This window comes from Oncorhynchus nerka, linkage group LG3, assembly GCF_034236695.1.
Source record: "Oncorhynchus nerka isolate Pitt River linkage group LG3, Oner_Uvic_2.0, whole genome shotgun sequence".
Lineage (NCBI taxonomy): Eukaryota > Metazoa > Chordata > Actinopteri > Salmoniformes > Salmonidae > Oncorhynchus > Oncorhynchus nerka.
The window spans coordinates 18,253,153-18,273,345 of record NC_088398.1 but is presented as its reverse complement, the minus strand read 5'-3'; the positions used below and the strand labels follow the sequence as shown (position 1 = coordinate 18,273,345).

General features: G+C 42.5%; 1 protein-coding gene across 2 annotated transcripts; it reads right to left on the bottom strand.

Moving 5' to 3' along the window:
* Positions 1–917: 917 nt before the first annotated feature.
* Positions 918–20,073, bottom strand: LOC115103366 (potassium voltage-gated channel subfamily V member 1-like). 2 transcript variants are annotated; one of them, XR_003859580.2, is made up of 3 exons: positions 19,908–20,073; positions 17,362–17,465; positions 1,829–1,912 (listed from the first exon to the last, which is right to left on the bottom strand). XR_003859580.2 is itself a non-coding variant. In XM_029624267.2 (2 exons), the coding sequence occupies exons 1-2, from the start codon at positions 7,130–7,132 to the stop codon at positions 1,380–1,382; spliced, it is 1,509 nt and encodes a 502-aa protein (XP_029480127.2). In that variant the 5' UTR covers positions 7,133–7,213; the 3' UTR covers positions 918–1,379. The 2 variants fall into 2 exon arrangements, 1 of the variants encoding a protein (XP_029480127.2); XM_029624267.2 differs by lacking the exons at positions 17,362–17,465; positions 19,908–20,073 and adding an exon at positions 6,157–7,213 and having other exon boundaries at positions 918–1,912.
* Positions 20,074–20,193: the final 120 nt, after the last annotated feature.

Below are 20,193 nucleotides of genomic sequence, written 5' to 3'. Positions count from 1 at the left end.
CAAACCTTTTACCCTCAACCAACAATTTATTTTTGATTACTTTTTTCAAATCCAATGTATTTTCCACATAATTTGTCAACGTATTATAATGTATCTATTTTTGAACAAGGTTGATTTAACCAGTTTGTGCCCTGTGGATTGTCAGTCACGACCTCTCCTCTTACCAACAAAATCACCTGACATCACACTTTAAGTGCCATTTGGGAATACATGGGCTTTGTCAAAGCACAACTCCACATCTCAAGTGACTGTAAATGAGCTGGATGATCTCTCTGCATTTGACACAATAGAAAGACTGAAGGGAGGAAAGGAGAGAGTACTTGAACTCCTGTGGTGATAGAAGCAGAAGTACCTGACCGTTCTTTCCACAGGTGGGCTAGACTTGGAAAAGTCTCGCCACTAAACTTGGAGCTCTGCTGAGAGAGTTTGTCATATTTGGCTTTTGAATTATGTTTTGCCACTAAAATTCATAAAACACTGACAACTAAAATGTTGTTATGCTGATTAATAATAATGGGGGGGGGGGTAACCCCAGAAGGTTATTTGAGGAACCATTAAAAGGAGTTTCTTTGAAGAAGCCTTTTAAAGGGTTATTTTAAGAACTAATAGAGGTTCCCCCACAGTTTCAATTTGAAGAACCCCTAAAAGTCCCCTTTTCTTTTTAGAGCGCGATTATATTTCCTAGAACCGCCAAGGTTAGGGTCTGCTGCAGCAGTGCATGTTTAACCAGTTCAGGATATTCATGTGTGTGTGCTCTGCATACAGGCTGTCGTGACTCAGAGACTCCTCCTCCCAGAGCCCTTTTGGTGTTTCACTGTGACCCTGCAGGAAACAGAGACAGGGGTGAAGGCAGATCTGCTCTCCAATGAAAATCATGTTGTGCTGTTCGATACACCACAACATACTGCATCTTTCAATAAGTGTTTTAATATCAAACACAATATAATTCAGTTTATACTGTACATCTTGTCTATGTGACACATACAGAGGAGACAGAACATGCAATAGTTGTCAGAACACAACACTGAAAAAGGTTAGCCATGAAAGTTGTCCCCTCATCATCCTTTAGATATGTCCTATACATTGTACACATTGTCATATTCTGATGATGTTCTTAAAGCTGAAATCCTTAAATGGTGAAACAACCACGTCAGTTTGCACAGTTTTTACCCCTCTGACATCATTGCACGTGTGATAAAAGAGCACAGTATGAACCTATTTACCATGCTTCGCGACGCTCCTCAGCTCGGAAACAAAAATAATAACTGTGGTGGGGCAGCCAGTGGTGTTTCCCCCTACTGCGGATTCCATCTTTAACCCAATTGACTTAACTTTTCCATAGCTTTTTCTCCACAGCCGCTCGTGCTCCATCTTCCACACTACCACCAGAGCTCACCCCCTCCACTACTACGTGTGCTGGCCCTCTCCCTCCCTTTCAGCCTCAGCATCTCCATCACACTCCTGGCATAAACATCCCTCAGGTTCACCCCTCTTCCCCTTGCTGCCCCACCCACCTCCGAGTCACCCAGCGAACCCCGTGCCAGCCTCTTGAGGGCCTCCCCGTGCCGCAGCGCCGCCTCCTTCATCTTGAGAGTGACGTAGCAGGCAGAGAAGCGGTCGTTGATGATAGCGATGGGCAGTGCCAAGATCAGGATGCCAGACAAGATGCAGAGAAAGGCCAGCACCTTGCCCAGGGTGGTGTCGGGGCGGATGTCTCCGTAGCCCACCGTGGTCATGGAGGTGGTGGCCCACCACCAGGCACAGGGCACGCTGCTGAAGGCGGTGCCGGGGATGTCATGCTCCAGGGCGAACTCCACCGTGGCGAAGATGGAGATGCCCACGGAGAGGAAGAGGAGCAAGAGACCCACCTCCTCGTAGCACTGGGTGATGGTCAGGCCCAGGGACTTGAGGCCTGGGAGACACAGGGATACAGAGGGCTGGGGTTAATTATACATCAGTTCAGGAGATTAAATGACAGATTACTTATTCAGGTCGTACACCTGAAAGTGCATTGTCTAACGTCAGAGTCTTACGGCTGTCTGCACTGATGCGTTAGAATGATGCCATCTCTTGGAAGACCATTCTGAAAAGTGTATACTCTTTGATGGTACGCAAATCTTAGAGTGTGGCAGGTGCACACTTTCAAGTGTAGAATAATTAACTGAATAATAAACTCTTAAAACCAGTCTTAATACCTTTTCACTTGCCTAATATGAAGGTACTATACTGCATCTATTCAAATTATACACTGTATTCCACAAACAGCTAATGTAAACAATGATGATGTGCGAAACTCATGACTGACAATTTAGTGGGGAAAATTTAACAGCAAGCTGACAGTTCAAATAAGTGCAAAACTCTAAATATGCACAACTGCGCAGGTGGTAGGACTATTCACACACGGATATTGCTTGTAAGCTCTCAACTCTTCAAGTAGAAAATAAATATTTGGTTAAGTTTGCCAAGTAAGTATACTTTTTAATGTTATTTTTGTGTACTGAAACACTATATGGGATCAAAATGAGACCTAGTTAGTACATTTGGTTCTTTGGAAGTTGTCTATAAACCAAACAGTAAAGCAAACATCTTTGTTTAGAAAATGATATGGTTATCGGGATGCACCTTTGTTCAGGATATTGTCACAGACAGACATATTGTCACACACATGGCAAGAACACGCCTGCCTTTATATTTTCAAGTAATTTTAGTCAGACCATGGGACTTAAAACTGAGCAAATGTCATAGACTCCTCAGGGATGTCAAATGTCATAGACTCCTCAGGGATGTCAAATGTCATAGACTCCTCAGGGATGTCAAATGTCATAGACTCCTCAGGGATGTCAAATGTCATAGACTCCTCAGGGATGTCAAATGTCATAGACTCCTCAGGGATGTAGACTCCTCAGGGATGTCAAATGTCAGACTCCTCAGGGATGTCAAATGTCATAGACTCCTCAGGGATGTCAAATGTCATAGACTCCTCAGGGATGTCAAATGTCATAGACTCCTCAGGGATGTCAAATGTCATAGACTCCTCAGGGATGTCAAATGTCATAGACTCCTCAGGGATGTCAAATGTCATAGACTCCTCAGGGATGTTAAGAAATACCAGCATGTAGACAAAGTGGAGAACATGTCCTGTAAATCTGCACTTTTCCCCTAAAATAATCTGTTTTATTAACAGCCATCACCCAGAGGGAGAAATCTATTTCTCTCTTTTCCTGACGCAACATGACATACTTACCAATTTGTTGAAGTAGCATACTAGAGGGAATATGGTACAATTGCAGTCAACAAAGATTTGTAATACATCCCATAATTCTAGAAAAGTGTAACGATGGCCTAGTGTGTCAGTGCATCCTAGATCAAAGACAAAGTTGACCTCTCATCGCCTTTTCTTTTTTCTTCATTGAAAAAGGACAAGATGTGACATGCTGGCTCTGTATCTGTCACAGTCTCTGGTCTACTTCCTCCTCTCTTATCTTCTCTTTTGGTGTGGTAACATCATCTCCCTTCATTCTGCATGGCCTCACAGCCTACATCCCAAACCAAGGCTCTCATCCCTCGCCAAAAATCAGCAACATCCAAGCCATTCACGTGCACGGATGTAAACATACACAGACACACACAAATGGACTCAGGAACATTCTCTCATCTGTCAGGCCCCCTTCCCTCAATCTCATGAGGAAATATGAATGAATATCTTTTCTCCTTCTCCTAGCCAGTCTCGTTCCCTTCCTCACTCTTGCTATTTAGTTCTATCCCAGGCTTTCTATTACCCTGAAAAATCTTACAACTCCAAGAGACTTCACAGTATAATCTCTCCTGGGTCAGAAGCTAGTTTAATCACAGAAAAACTAAGAATTGGATTACAACCTCATATATATCACATACACAGTTGAAGTCGGAAGTTTACATACACCTTAGCCAAATACATTTAAACTCAGTTTCACAATTCTTGACATTTAATCCTAGTAAAAATTCCCTCTCTTAGGATCACCACTTTATTTTAAGAGTGTGAAATGTCAGAATAATAGTAGAGATAATGATTTATTTCAGCTTTGTGTCTTTCACATTCCCAGTGCGTCAGAAGTTTATACATACTCAATTAGTATTTGGTAACATTGCTTTTAAATTGTTTAAACTTGGGTCAAATGTTTCAGGTAGCCTTCCACAAGCTTGCCTCAATAAATTGGGTGCATTTTGGCCCATTCCTCCTGACAGAGCTGGTGTAACTGAGTCAGGTTTGTAGGCCTCCTTGCTCGCACATGCTTTTTTAGTTCTGTCCACACATTTTCTATAGGATTGAGGTCAGGGCTTTGTGATGGCCACTCCAATACCTTGACTTTCTTGTCCTTAAGCCATTTTGCCACAACTTTGGAAGTATGCTTGGGGTCATTGTCCATTTGGAAGACCCATTTGCGACCCAGCTTTAACTTCCTGACTGATGTCTTGAGATGTTACTTCAAAACATCCACATAATTTCCCCTCCTCATGATGCCATCTATTTTGTGAAGTGCACCAGTCCCTCCTGCAGCAAAGCACCCCCACAACATGATGCTTCCACCCCCGTGCTTCACGGTTGGGATGGTGTTCTTCAGCTTGCAAGCCTCCCCCTTTTTCCTCCTAACATTGTGATGGTCATTATGGCCAAACAGTTCTATTTTTGTTTCATTAGACCAGAGGACATTCTTCCAAAAAGTACGATATTTGTACCCATGTGCAGTTGCAAACCGTAGTCTGGCTTTTTTAATGGTGGTTTTGGAGCAGTGGCATCTTCCTTGTTCATCTCTAGGAGACGCGTCTCCTTCCTGAGCGGTATGACGACTGCCTGGTCCCATGGTGTTTATACTTGCGTACTATTGTTTGTATACCTTCAGGCATTTGGAAATTGCTCCCAAGGATGAATCAGACTTGTGGAGGTCCATTTTGTTTCTGAGGTCTTGGCTGATTTCTTTTGATTTTCCCATGATGTCAAGCAAATAGGCACCGAGTTTGAAAGTAGGACTTGAAATAAATCCACAGGTAACCTCCATCAAAGGTCTCTTCTTATTATTGGTGTCATTTAGTAGTGGTTTCTTTGCAGCAATTCGACCATGAAGGCCCTATTCACGCAGTCTCCTCTGAACAGTTGATGTTGAGATGTGTCTGTTACTTGAACTCTGTGTTATTTGGGCTGCAATTTCTGAGGCTGGTAGCTATAATTAACTTATCCTCTGCAGTAGAGGTAACTGCGTCTTCCTTTCCTGTGGCGGTCCTCCATCATAGCGCTTGATGGTTTTTGCAACTGCACTTGAAGTTCTTGAACTTTTCCGGATTGACTGACCTTCATGTCTTAAAGTAATGATGGACTGTCATTTTTCTTTGCTTATTTGAGCTGTTTTTGCCATAATATGGACTTGGTCAATATTATTCTACAATGTAGTCAATAGTAAAAAAAATAAAGAAAATCCCTGGAATGAGTAGGTGTGTCCAAATTTTGACTGGTACTGTGTATATAATTTAATATGTTTTTTGTCAAATATATTTTCCTTCTTTTATTATTTTCTCCCACCACCCCTCTCCTAATTGGAGTAAAAGAATAGAAGACAATACGTAGGCTTCCACTTCCAGCTTAAGACACACTACTTACATTTCACGGACAGTACATTCTACATTAGTTATCTTTTGTTTGTTTTTTTGTCCCCGCCTTCAGCTACCCTTTAACCCCTCCCATCTATCTCTGAAGACCACCCAGTTCTGATTTCTAGCTGCCATGTATTTTTTCCACTGTGCTGTTTCACAAAAGTTCTGACTCTTTCTATTCTTATAGTTTCAGATTCTTCAGATTTTTTGGCCTTCAGACTACAATGACACTGTTGTACACGTAACACCAGCCATCTTGTCTGACTAGCCTGCTGTACTTTTTACACACATCTACAAATCACCTAATGAGTTGCTGGAAGAAAGAAATAAGTGATCTATCCTTTGAAAATAATGATGTATCTCAACTGGATTGCTACCTTCAAAATCAACTTTGAGATCCTGGACAATCTGACATCCTGGACTACTGCAGCTTGGCGTGACAAATGATTAGGTAACGGCATCAGGTTTAGGAATCATGACAGGATTAAAATGGCTGCATATACTGTATGTTTGGATAGACGACTACATTACCTGTGGAGTGGCGTCCTAGTTTGAGCATGCGGAGGGACCTCATGAGCCTGAGCACCTGCACCACGCGGCCCATGTTCTCCAGCTCAGTAGAGCCACCGTGCAGACTCTCAACTGCCAGAGTCACATAGAAGGGCAGGATGGCTAGCAGGTCGATCACATTGGGAACGCTACGGGTGAAGCGGCACTTGTCGCGCACGGAGACAAAGCGCAACACCAGCTCGCCGGTGAACCACACCACGCACACATATTCCAGTGCGTCCACGAAGAAAGGTGTACCCCCGTCATTGCCCCCGCTCTCGTCACCACCCACATTCCCCAGGTCCAGCGAGATGAGCACAATGTTGACAATGGACACCGCCACGAAGATGATGGACAGCGTGCAGAAGGCGCGTGCCGCTCGTGAAGACTCTGGCTTCTCCAGCAGGTCCCACAGGCGCCGCCGGAGATCTGGGCACTCGGCGCCGTTGAAGTCTTCGTCCTGGCTTTCGTCAGCCTCAGCCTCGTTCTGCACGTCCAGGCTCTCCTTGAGCTCCTTGCGGCGGTAGTAGCGTTCCCGGCAGCAGGGATCGATGCAGAGCTCGTCGATGCCCCAGTACTCAATCTCCTGGAGGAAGGAGAACACGCAAAGCTCCTCCCTGACATGCAGGTGGCCTGTGCGGTAGAAGTTTATCACATACTGGAAGGTCTGTGAGCTGCGGTCGAAGAAGAACTCATTCTCCAGCAAGTCAGCGTCATCACAGAGCTCCAGGGCAGAGTCCCGTGTGGACAGGGCCAGCTTGCCCAGACGGGTTTCTGGGTGAGATGCCAGCAGCTCCTGGGAGAGAACGTAGCGGCTGCCTCCCACGTTGATGGTGAAGAAGTCCAGTGGGTAGTCACAGACAGGAGGGGGCTCGCTGTAGAAGACGCTAGAGTCTATGGACAGGAGGGAGGTCCTGTCCCTGGAGAACTCAGCTGGGCTGGATGAGCTGCTCATCATGGCGGCCACAGGCCTGCCTGGGGTGGAGGGGAAAACCTGAAGTGGGACTAGGAGTGCAGTTGGGTATCAAGGAAAAGGTCAACAATGAGGTCAACATTTGTTCAGGTTCAAATAGTGACTGGCACCAAATCCAATTAAGACCACCTAGAGAACAGCTAACATGTAAGGTAGAATCTTCATACTAATTCCAAGAGGAATTCTCTACTCTGTCCTTGCTTGTTCCATCCCCTGTGTAGCCTATTAGCCATGTGGCAAGGGAATACATTGTACAGCTTGGCTAGAAGCAGCCATTAGTTATCCCTAATCCTCAGTTAAACTCCCTCTGCTCCCTGAATGAAGGAATCCACATTTCCTTGGCTGCTCCTACCAAGAGCATCGTGTCAGACATCAGATGGGGGGGGAGAGAGAGCGAGAGAGAAAGAGGGGAAGACAGGGAAAGAGCCTCTGGCCCTGTCCTGCTTCTTAAAGCTCTTTGTGAAGATGTAAATATTTTAGCTGGCCTACCTAATTAATAGAATTAATGTTCCTATTCCTGTAATCATTAATTCCCTTTGTTAAGTTTATCTGCTATCTAACAACGTCATGGTGTTAATTTTAAGTCGCACATATTTAAAAGTTACATCCTGAAAAATGGATATCAGAGCAGTTGGCAAGAACATAGACACTGTAAAATGTGCTCACCTGTCATGATTGAAACGAACTACCATATACTGAAAACATGCCCTGTGTGTAAAAGTGGTGAAAGATGAGGATTTTCCTACATTTTAAGTGAGAGGAGGACGATAATGCCTAAGCTACACCAATTGATATAATAACAATAACAAATCCAAAAGGGACTAAATGTAAATTGCTATTTAAACCAAAAGCTTAATGGTCCTACCAAACAAGTTTCTGGGTATGGAGATATTCTGGTTGTGTTTACTCTACATGTTTCTAATGTCTCTAAATGGCTGTGTGAATTCAGAAGTTTACTTAAACTAGTTAATGACTCAACCTAAGTGTTTCAACCACTCAGCAAATTTCTTGTTAACAAACTATAGTTTTGACTAGTCGGTTAGGACATATACTTTGTGCATTACACAAGTAATTTTTCCAACAATTGTTTACAGACAGATTATTTCACTTAGTTCACTATATCACAATTCCAGTGGGTCAGAAGTTTACATACACTAAGTTGACTGTGCCTTTAAACAGCTGGAAAATTCCAGAAAATTATGTCATGGCTTTAGAAGCTAATTGACATCATTTGAGTCAATTGGAGGTGTACCTGTGGATGTATTTCAAGGCCTAACTTCAAACTCGGTGCCTCTTTGCTTGACATCATGGGAAAATCAAAAGAATACAGCAAAGACCTCAGAAAAAAAATTGTAGACCTCCACAAGTCGGGTTTATCCTTGGGAGCACTTTTCAAGCGCCTGAAGGTACCACGTTCATCTGTACAAACAATAGTATGCAAGTATAAACACCATGGGACCACGCAGCCGTCATACCGCTCAGGAAGGAGACGCGTTCCGTCTCCAAGAGGTGAAGGTACTTGTGCGAAAAGTGCAAATCAATCCCAGAACAAGAGCAAAGGACTTTGTGAAGATTCTGGAGGAAATAGGTACAAAAGTATCTATATCCACAGTAAAACGAGTCCTATATTGACATATTTTACTTTTATTTATTTAACTATTTTCAATGACGGCCTGTTCAGGGGCAGAACGACAGATTTGTACCTTGTCAGCTCGGGGGTTTGAACTTGCAACCATTTCAGTTTACAAGTCCTACACTCTAACCACTAGGCTACCCTGCCACCCCATAACCTGAAAGGCCGCTCAGCAAGGAAGATGCCACTGCTCCAAAACCTCCATAAAAAAGCCAGACTACGGTTTGCTGCACATGGGGACAAAGATCATACTTTTTTGAGAAATGTCCTCTGGTCTGATGAAACAAAAATAGAACTGTTTGACCATAATGACCTTCGTTATGTTTGGAGGAAAAAGGGGGATGCTGCAAGGTGGCAAGGTGGCAGCATCATGTTCAGGGGGTGCTTTGCTGTAGGAGGGACTGGTGCACTTCACAAAATAGATGGCATCATGAAGTAGGAAAATGTGGCTAAATTGAAGCAACATCTCAAGACATTCCCAGATTGACCTTCTCCTGTAACATACAGTATATATATATATATGTGTAACACAGGTACGCGCTTTACTATTGCTCTTAAAGCTTGTTAAGTTAAAGCGACCAAGTTAAAGCTTGGTCACAAATGGGCCTTCCACATGGACAATGACCCCAAGCATATTTCCAAAATTGTGGCAAAATGGCTTAAGGACAAGAAAGTCAAGGTATTGGAGTGGCCATCACAAAGCCCTGACCTCAATCCTATAGAAAATGTGTGGGCATTGAAAAAGTGTGTGCGAGCAAGGAGGCCTACAAACCTGACTCAGTTACACCAGCTCTGTCAGGAGGAATGGGCCAAAATTCACCCAACTTATTGTGGGAAGCTTGTGGAAGGCTACCCGAAACGTTTGACCCAAGTTAAACAATTTAAAGGCAATGCTACCAAATACTAATTGAGTGTATGTAAACGTCTGACCCACTGGGAACGTGATGAAATAAATCAAATCTGAAATAAATAATTCTCTCTACTATTATTCTGACATTTCACATTCTTAAAATAAAGTGGTGATCCTAACTGACCTAAAACATGGCATTTTTACTAGGATTAAATGTCAGGAATTGTGAAAAACTGAGTTTAAATGTATTTGGATAAGGTGTATGTAAACTTCCAACTTCAACTGTATTATGAGAAAAGAAGACTGTAGAATTGAGTAAATTGGATATTCATGCAGGCAACATGAATGAATTAGTCAATCAATGGTCATTGCAGAAGATATTTGATGAGCATAAATGCAAAATAAATGGGGGCGTCTAGACATTGTAAACTGGCATCCTATTACACAATAACTACATAACAATATTATATTACTGGCACAACATCATAATGAAAACGAAATGTATTCATGGTTTTAATTTCACTCGCAAATAAAATAACTACCTACATTTTGTAAGCCTAGGAGGTGAGCAGTTTGGATTATGTAATAACAGAGCAACACACGTGTTTCGAATGAAAAATAGCTGTAGATATTCTGGTTATTATATGAATCATGAATAAATATACAAGTTGCTGTCAAATATTTATTAGATTTAAATAAATTATTAATATGTTTTGCATTAAATTGTTTTGTTGTCAGAGATAGTAGGTTAGTGGAATGAACCATCTCTGAAAGATTAGCCTGTACTGTACCAAGTGGACCACAAAACTACAGTAATAGCCACGAAACTAGCCCAAATAATATAACTTAGCCAATTTAACACAACAAGGTGGAAAAGATTGGTCTTACCTGGCTATATATTGAGAGTTTCCCGCTTGATAAAAGGGATAGTTGAGTTTTCCATCCTCTCCATTAGCCAAGTTCCTTTTAATATTCTGCGTAAAACAGACAGTTACGTGTTTTGACACTAATGTTGATCGTGATTATTATCTTCTTGCGAGCATAAGTGAAAAAGAGCTCCAGTTATTCGAAGAAAACATGACAAAACTCCGTGCGTTTCAGACAGCTCTAAGACCTCAGATGCGCACAGCACCGTGCACTAGACCCTCTTGACTCTGTCCTTGCTATCTTAGATCCTTTGGACGTCACTACCCCGTTAAAGTTGAAATAAAAACATGTTTAGGGTTAATGGTCGGGGATAAAGGTATGGTATGGACGTCCCAAGGATTCCGGATTGTACTAACCCTCTTGGCTCGCGGTGCCGTTTAAAAATGTTGAGTAGCAACGAGCACTCGCAAGGAAGGGCGTTTTTCTGAATATACCGCTTGCAAATGTATTATGGGTCCAATTGACCTTATATTAGAAACCATGAAAATAAATATTTCATATGAAAGTTTTGAACGATGGCTTATCAATGATATTACGTTATACAGATTGATATTTCCAGAGAGATGGCATTGTAGACAATTTCACAAAATTGTCCCATCAAAAAATGTGTCCCATCTCAAAGGTTTTCTAACTGCAACACATATTTTTGTCCATTCAAACATGTCTCTGAAAAAGGGCTCATCTACATGCACATGTTCTCAGCTCATTTGTATTTGCAAAAATCCCCCAACCATATGCTTTGAATCAGACAAAGTCAAGGGTCCTCAATTGAAATTTTTACCTGCCATTTCAGTTCTGTAATGAGATTTATTTTCCTTCCTTGTTCAATGAGAGAAAGCCAAAGCAGGGGAGAAACGTCAAAGTACTTTTTTTGTAGGATTTTGGTTCTTAAAATATCCACATTTATTTGTACAGATCCAGGACACTATTTTTAAATGGTAGGTTCCTGAATTCCCATTTCGTTTTTACTTGTCACAGTTCACCTTCCGTTGAACCCAGAGAGCCCTCGGATCTTTTCTTCACTTCCCATGGCAATTATGGAAGCGTTGAGACAGGCTTGGTCTGCCCTAACTGCACATCCACAGCTCTCCAGACATGCAATTACTGTCCATCTATATGTGGCATTTCTCACACTGTTCACCCATGTGCATGGAAAGAATATGTATAACATAGGATACAATGGGTCCTATGTGACATGCAGGACATCAGGATCCAGGTTTATCTGTAAAGTGTCTAAGAAAAATGAGTTCATATGGCTACTGAGTTATTATATCAATAGTATAGTACTGTTCGATTGAGACTTTTGAATTTATCTGCAGTCCCACTAACATTTCTCTAAGCAATTTGGTGGCAGTTTCCAGAGGCACTGTAATATCTGTTCCATTTCTCCCATTGATAAGTTACTTGGCACCATCTTCTGTTCATGAGAGGTATCACCAAGGTCAATATTGTGATGGGTCCGTTTTATTTTATCACCAAGATCAATATTGTGATGGGTCCGTTTTATTTTATCACCAAGATCAATATTGTGATGGTGATAAAATAAAACGGACCCATCCGTTTTGGATGGGTTCATGAGAGTTATAAACCATATTCAAATTGTGATGGGTCCGTTTTATTTTATGCACAACATTAATCATTTATTTAAAAAAAAGATCAGTCCCAAAAGGTGGGACTGCTGTTCATGAGAGTTATCAAGAATGAGGATATTATTCTGCTGTAATAAACAGTATACATTGGGAACGTAACTAACCTTACAATGGTGGGATAGAGTTCAGCAGTATATACATAGACAATAGTGAAGGAGGCTGCTATAGCAAACTTTCCAGTCACTGCAATGACTGTCACCAATACTAGAAGGTCTAAGGGTCAAAATAAGACAGAAATAAGTACCACCAACAGGTATGTTTCGGAATATAAACGCCAACTACACCAAGTTCAGGGAAATTGGGGGGTTGTGGGAGGGGTCTCAAATGGTTGAGGGACAGCTTTTGGGGAACTGGGGGGGGGTCTGTCAACGTGCCCTTGAGCAGGGCATCGACCCTGGATGCTTCTTTCTTTCTTCTTTTTTTTTTGTTGTGTGGCTCTGAATGGAAGTCTGTTGGATGACTGGTAGGATGTAGTTGTTGAATGGAAGTCTGGTGGATGACTGGTATGATGTAGTTGTTGAATGGAAGTCTGGTGGATGACTGGTATGATGTAGTTGTTGAATGGAAGTCTGGTGGATGACTGGTATGATGTAGTTGTTGAATGGAAGTCTGGTGGATGACTGGTATGATGTAGTTGTTGAATGGAAGTCTGGTGGATGACTGGTATGATGTAGTTGTTGAATGGAAGTCTGGTGGATGACTGGTATGATGTAGTTGTTGAATGGAAGTCTGGTGGATGACTGGTATGATGTAGTTGTTGAATGGAAGTCTGGTGGATGACTGGTATGATGTAGTTGTTGAATGGAAGTCTGGTATGATGTAGTTGTTGAATGGAAGTCTGGTGGATGACTGGTATGATGTAGTTGTTGAATGGAAGTCTGGTGGATGACTGGTATGATGTAGTTGTTGAATGGATGACTGGTATGATGTAGTTGTTGAATGGATGACTGGTATGATGTAGTTGTTGAATGGATGACTGGTATGATGTAGTTGTTGAATGGAAGTCTGGTGGATGACTGGTATGATGTAGTTGTTGAATGGATGACTGGTATGATGTAGTTGTTGAATGGAAGTCTGGTGGATGACTGGTATGATGTAGTTGTTGAATGGAAGTCTGGTGGATGACTGGTATGATGTAGTTGTTGAATGGAAGTCTGGTGGATGACTGGTATGATGTAGTTGTTGAATGGAAGTCTGGTGGATGACTGGTATGATGTAGTTGTTGAATGGATGACTGGTATGATGTAGTTGTTGAATGGAAGTCTGGTGGATGACTGGTATGATGTAGTTGTTGAATGGAAGTCTGGTGGATGACTGGTATGATGTTGAATTGTTGAATGGAAGTCTGGTGGATGACTGGTATGATGTAGTTGTTGAATGGAAGTCTGGTGGATGACTGGTATGATGTAGTTGTTGAATGGAAGTCTGGTGGATGACTGGTATGATGTAGTTGTTGAATGGAAGTCTGGTGGATGACTGGTATGATGTAGTTGTTGAATGGAAGTCTGGTGGATGACTGGTATGATGTAGTTGTTGAATGGAAGTCTGGTGGATGACTGGTATGATGTAGTTGTTGAATGGAAGTCTGGTGGATGACTGGTATGATGTAGTTGTTGAATGGAAGTCTGGTGGATGACTGGTATGATGTAGTTGTTGAATGGAAGTCTGGTGGATGACTGGTATGATGTAGTTGTTGAATGGATGACTGGTATGATGTAGTTGTTGAATGGATGACTGGTATGATGTAGTTGTTGAATGGATGACTGGTATGATGTAGTTGTTGAATGGATGACTGGTATGATGTAGTTGTTGAATGTAAGTCTGGTGGATGACTGGTATGATGTAGTTGTTGAATGGATGACTGGTATGATGTAGTTGTTGAATGGAAGTCTGGTGGATGACTGGTATGATGTAGTTGTTGAATGGAAGTCTGGTGGATGACTGGTATGATGTAGTTGTTGAATGAAAGTCTGGTGGATGACTGGTATGATGTAGTTGTTGAATGGAAGTCTGGTGGATGACTGGTATGATGTAGTTGTTGAATGGAAGTCTGGTGGATGACTGGTATGATGTAGTTGTTGAATGGAAGTCTGGTGGATGACTGGTATGATGTAGTTGTTGAATGGAAGTCTGGTGGATGACTGGTATGATGTAGTTGTTGAATGGAAGTCTGGTGGATGACTGGTAGGATGTAGTTGTTGAATGGAAGTCTGGTGGATGACTGGTATGATGTAGTTGTTGAATGGATGACTGGTATGATGTAGTTGTTGAATGGAAGTCTGGTGGATGACTGGTATGATGTAGTTGTTGAATGGAAGTCTGGTGGATGTCTGGTATGATGTAGTTGTTGAACGGAAGTCTGGTGGATGACTGGTATGATGTTGTTGTTGAATGGAAGTCTGGTGGATGACTGGTATGATGTAGTTGTTGAATGGAAGTCTGGTGGATGACTGGTATGATGTAGTTGTTGAATGGATGACTGGTATGATGTAGTTGTTGAATGGATGACTGGTATGATGTAGTTGTTGAATGGAAGTCTGGTGGATGACTGGTATGATGTAGTTGTTGAATGGATGACTGGTATGATGTAGTTGTTGAATGGATGACTGGTATGATGTAGTTGTTGAATGGATGACTGGTATGATGTAGTTGTTGAATGGAAGTCTGGTGGATGACTGGTATGATGTAGTTGTTGAATGGAAGTCTGGTGGATGACTGGTATGATGTAGTTGTTGAATGGAAGTCTGGTGGATGACTGGTATGATGTAGTTGTTGAATGGAAGTCTGGTGGATGACTGGTATGATGTAGTTGTTGAATGGATGACTGGTATGATGTAGTTGTTGAATGGAAGTCTGGTGGATGACTGGTATGATGTAGTTGTTGAATGGAAGTCTGGTGGATGACTGGTATGATGTAGTTGTTGAATGGAAGTCTGGTGGATGACTGGTATGATGTAGTTGTTGAATGGAAGTCTGGTGGATGACTGGTATGATGTAGTTGTTGAATGGAAGTCTGGTGGATGACTGGTATGATGTAGTTGTTGAATGGAAGTCTGGTGGATGACTGGTATGATGTAGTTGTTGAATGGATGACTGGTATGATGTAGTTGTTGAATGGAAGTCTGGTGGATGACTGGTATGATGTAGTTGTTGAATGGAAGTCTGGTGGATGTCTGGTATGATGTAGTTGTTGAACGGAAGTCTGGTGGATGACTGGTATGATGTTGTTGTTGAATGGAAGTCTGGTGGATGACTGGTATGATGTAGTTGTTGAATGGATGTCTGGTGGATGACTGGTATGATGTAGTTGTTGAATGGATGACTGGTATGATGTAGTTGTTGAATGGATGATGACTGGTATGATGTAGTTGTTGAATGGAAGTCTGGTGGATGACTGGTATGATGTAGTTGTTGAATGGATGACTGGTATGATGTAGTTGTTGAATGGATGACTGGTATGATGTAGTTGTTGAATGGATGACTGGTATGATGTAGTTGTTGAATGGAAGTCTGGTGGATGACTGGTATGATGTAGTTGTTGAATGGATGACTGGTATGATGTAGTTGTTGAATGGAAGTCTGGTGGATGACTGGTATGATGTAGTTGTTGAATGGAAGTCTGGTGGATGACTGGTATGATGTAGTTGTTGAATGGAAGTCTGGTGGATGACTGGTATGATGTAGTTGTTGAATGGAAGTCTGGTGGATGACTGGTATGATGTAGTTGTTGAATGGAAGTCTGGTGGATGACTGGTATGATGTAGTTGTTGAATGGAAGTCTGGTGGATGACTGGTATGATGTAGTTGTTGAATGGAAGTCTGGTGGATGACTGGTATGATGTAGTTGTTGAATGGAAGTCTGGTGGATGACTGGTATGATGTAGTTGTTGAATGGATGACTGGTATGATGTAGTTGTTGAATGGAAGTCTGGTGGATGACTGGTATGATGTAGTTGTTGAATGGAAGTCTGGTGGATGACTGGTATGATGTAGTTGTTGAATGGAAGTCTGGTGGATGACTGGTATGATGTAGTTGTTGAATGGAAGTCTGGTGGATGACTGGTAGGATGTAGTTGTTGAATGGAAGTCTGGTGGATGACTGGTATGATGTAGTTGTTGAATGGATGACTGGTATGATGTAGTTGTTGAATGGAAGTCTGGTGGATGACTGGTATGATGTAGTTGTTGAATGGAAGTCTGGTGGATGTCTGGTATGATGTAGTTGTTGAATGGATGTCTGGTGGATGTCTGGTATGATGTAGTTGTTGAATGGAAGTCTGGTGGATGACTGGTATGATGTAGTTGTTGAATGGAAGTCTGGTGTATGTCTGGTATGATGTAGTTGTTGAATGGAAGTCTGGTGGATGACTGGTATGATGTAGTTGTTGAATGGAAGTCTGGTGGATGACTGGTATGATGTAGTTGTTGAATGGATGTCTGGTGGATGACTGGTATGATGTAGTTGTTGAATGGATGACTGGTATGATGTAGTTGTTGAATGGATGACTGGTATGATGTAGTTGTTGAATGGATGACTGGTATGATGTAGTTGTTGAGCGGCTTCACTGCAAGTATATTGTATGTTTCGGATATTCAATAAAGAAATCAAATAAAAATTCAGGGAAATACGCCAAAGATAAAACTAGACAGTATAAATGCTACACAGTATAAACGCAGATTGGCTAGGTGTTTGAGCATTTGCAGAACTGGAAACAGTCTTCGGAAGTGTACTGGTCCACTCAGCCCCTTCAAAATAGGAAAATAACAATCACACACTACAAAAGGTTTGTGGCTGTCAGCTCGCTCAATAGTCAAACACTGTTTGATGATTGTAGACAGTACAATGTGTTATATTTTAGCTAATTGAGATTAGAGATTGGAGTTTGTGGTAAGAGACAACCTTGGAGTATTGCCCCACCTAGCACAAATGTGTTCATAGCATTGCCTGATATTGTCATGCCGACCACGAACCGAAGGCCAATGTAGACATAGATGATGTCGGGGGAGAAGGCAGCAGGCAACTCCAAACAGCAACTGGATAGGCAGGGAAATGAGGATGGCGAAGCGACAACCAAACCTCCGGGGGTATTTCACATTTTTGGGGTGACCTCTTCACTAAACTCGTGATAATTTATAAGTGGATTGTGTGTTTTACCTGTGTGCCATAGGACCAAACACCGGGGACCCTATTAGGAGGCCGGTCATGTAGATGGACTGTGATGCCTCACTCACACCTTTGCTTTCACACACCAGGTTAAACTGATGAGGAGGAAAGGAAAGAGGAGAGAATTTAGTTGCCTTTGATAATCAGGAAATGGATTGCTTCTTTTCATTTTCCAAATCATGTCCAATCAATTGAATTTACCACAGGTGGAGTCCAATCAAGTTGTAGAAAAATCTCAAGGATGATAAATGGAAACCGGATGCATCTGAGCTCAATTTCAAGTCTCATAGCAAAGGCTGTGAATACTTACCTAAACAAGGTATGCAAAAGGTGCAGTTTGTGATTAGATCAGGTAGATCTGCCACTGACATGGCCTTTCTTCTGAGGCAGCTATTTGTTGTAAATCCTGGGATTTTGCAAGTTTCAGGGCAAAGGATCTGCAGAGATGGGTGCGACCGGACTCCAAGCCCAGGTCATTGTATGCAGGAGGTGTAGGTGGTGCCCGTGATTTTGGTTGAATGTCGTTGGATCTTCTCAAGTTGGTTGTGTTGGTGGGCTGTGAGACCTGGGTGTCATACTGGAGTGGCGTGCTCTAGCACTAGATGGACAAAGCAGGTGTAGAATGTCAGAAGGTCTTCGGGGTTGACTTGGCGTAGATGGTTCTTCATGAAGAGACTTTGGTTCCCTTTGGTGGTGATGTGTGTGTCCCCTTTCAAGTTGTCTTGGAGTGTCACACCGAGCTCTTTGGCGCTGGACACCACCTCGGGTGTGTGGCCGGAGATGAGTAATGGCAGAGGGTGGATCAGGATTGTGACTGAAACAGGTGTACATGACATTGCACTTTATTGGTTGAGATTCATCTTGTTTTGTTCTGACCAGTCGGTTAGTTGGTAGAGGCCCTGATGTATTTTGGAAGTGTCACGTGTCTTGATTCTATGAGGTTCAAGTCATCCACAAAGGCCCAGGAGTTGATTAGGGTACCCTCTGATTATTATTTAATTTAACTAAGCAAGTCAGTTAAGAACAAATTCTTAATTACAATGGTGGCTTACCAAAAGCAAAAGGCCTTCTGTGGGGACAGGGGCTGGGATTAAAAACAAATATAGGACAAAACACACATGACAAGAGAGACAACACTACATAAAGAGAGACCTACGACAACATAGCAAGGCAGCAACACAACATGACAACATGGTAGCAACACAAAACATGGTACAAACATTATTGGGCGCAGACAACAGCACAAAGGGCAAGAAGGTAGAGACAACAATACATCATGCAAAGCAGCCACAACTGTCAGTAAGAGTGTCCATAATTTAGTCTTTGAATGAAGTGATTGAGATAAAACTGTCCAGTTTGAGTGTTTGTTGCAGCTCGTTCCAGTCGCTAGCTGCAGCGAACTGAAAAGAGGAGCGACCCAGGGATGTGTGTGCTTTGGGGACAGGTGTTGTATGTGGATGACGCCTGCAGTAGATATCTCAAATAGGGGGGAGTGAGGCCTAAGAGGGTTTTATAAATAAGCATCAACCAGTGGGTCTTGCGACGGGTATACAGAGATGACCAATGTACAGAAGAGTATAGAGTCCAGTGATGTGTCCTATAAGGAGCAATGGTGAAAAATCTGATGGCCCGAATGGTAAAGAACATCTAGCTGCTCGAGAGCACCCTTACCTGCGCCATTGACATGAGCCACAAATACATCTGGACCAAGCCGTGCGCCCTGGGGGAGGCCACAGGAATGTTCTTGAGGCCTGGGATAGAGTCTCATGGGATCTTGTAACCTGGCTACAGGCCGGAATGGAAGTTTCAAATTCATGGCATGGTCTCTGGTCGGACAGATAATTGCAAAAGGTGTTTTATTGTAATGTTGTGATCCACAAGATTGAATGCCGTGCTGTAGTCCATCAGGACCAATGTGCTGGAGGTGCCTCTGGTGTTTGCTGTTCTGTACAGGCAGTGGGTGGTTGAGTGTCCCTTGAGGCAGCCAAACTGTTGTTGCCCATTCAACAACAACAACCTTCACACACCTTTACCAGAAGAGGCGTGAGCAAGGTTGGTCAATGCTCAGAGGATTTACTCTTCAGCAGTGAATCTGCCACTGATGAAGGGGCTTTTCTGGTTGGAACAGAGAGTAGTCTCCTGTGCATTTCCCATGGTTCAACAGTAGGGAGTGGCATAGCTGGCAAACATCTAGGTAGGTCTGACAGGTGTAGTTTAGGTAATGATGTGGTGACAGATGAAAACTTGGCATCTATAGCATTGGCAATGGCAGAGTGGTTGTCTGAGTAGAGCCTGTCAACTTTGATGGAGATTGTCTTTTTACTCCTGGTCAGAGATGTATTTTGATGGTACACCTGCTTTTTGCTAACTGTAAAGAATGTAGCATACAAATCATAAAGAGTGTACCATGCATCAAAAATGCAGATTTTTTTTTAAAGGTTAAATGTTTGATTTCCAGTCACATAAATAAACCTATATTTTAAGCCCATTGTGAAATAGCCCAAATGCAACAGTCGCCACATTAGTTTTAGACCTACCTTTACCAGGTGAGTCCCTTGCCCCCGGGGGCTGTTTTCCTGCACAACAAGGTGGTAGCAACAGAAAGTACTGTACAGCGTATCCCGTTGATCGGTTTCTACTGATTAATTGACACGCCAAAATGTTAACTCTTGAGGGAGTTATATTAACCTGAGCCGCGCTGCACCGGTCAATGGTTTTAAACTCCTCTCACCGGGGTAACTCGGGACAGATAATCGAATCCCCTCATTGAGTGTATTATCCAATCGACCAATAAAACCAGGGAAATACGACGTTGGATGTTAG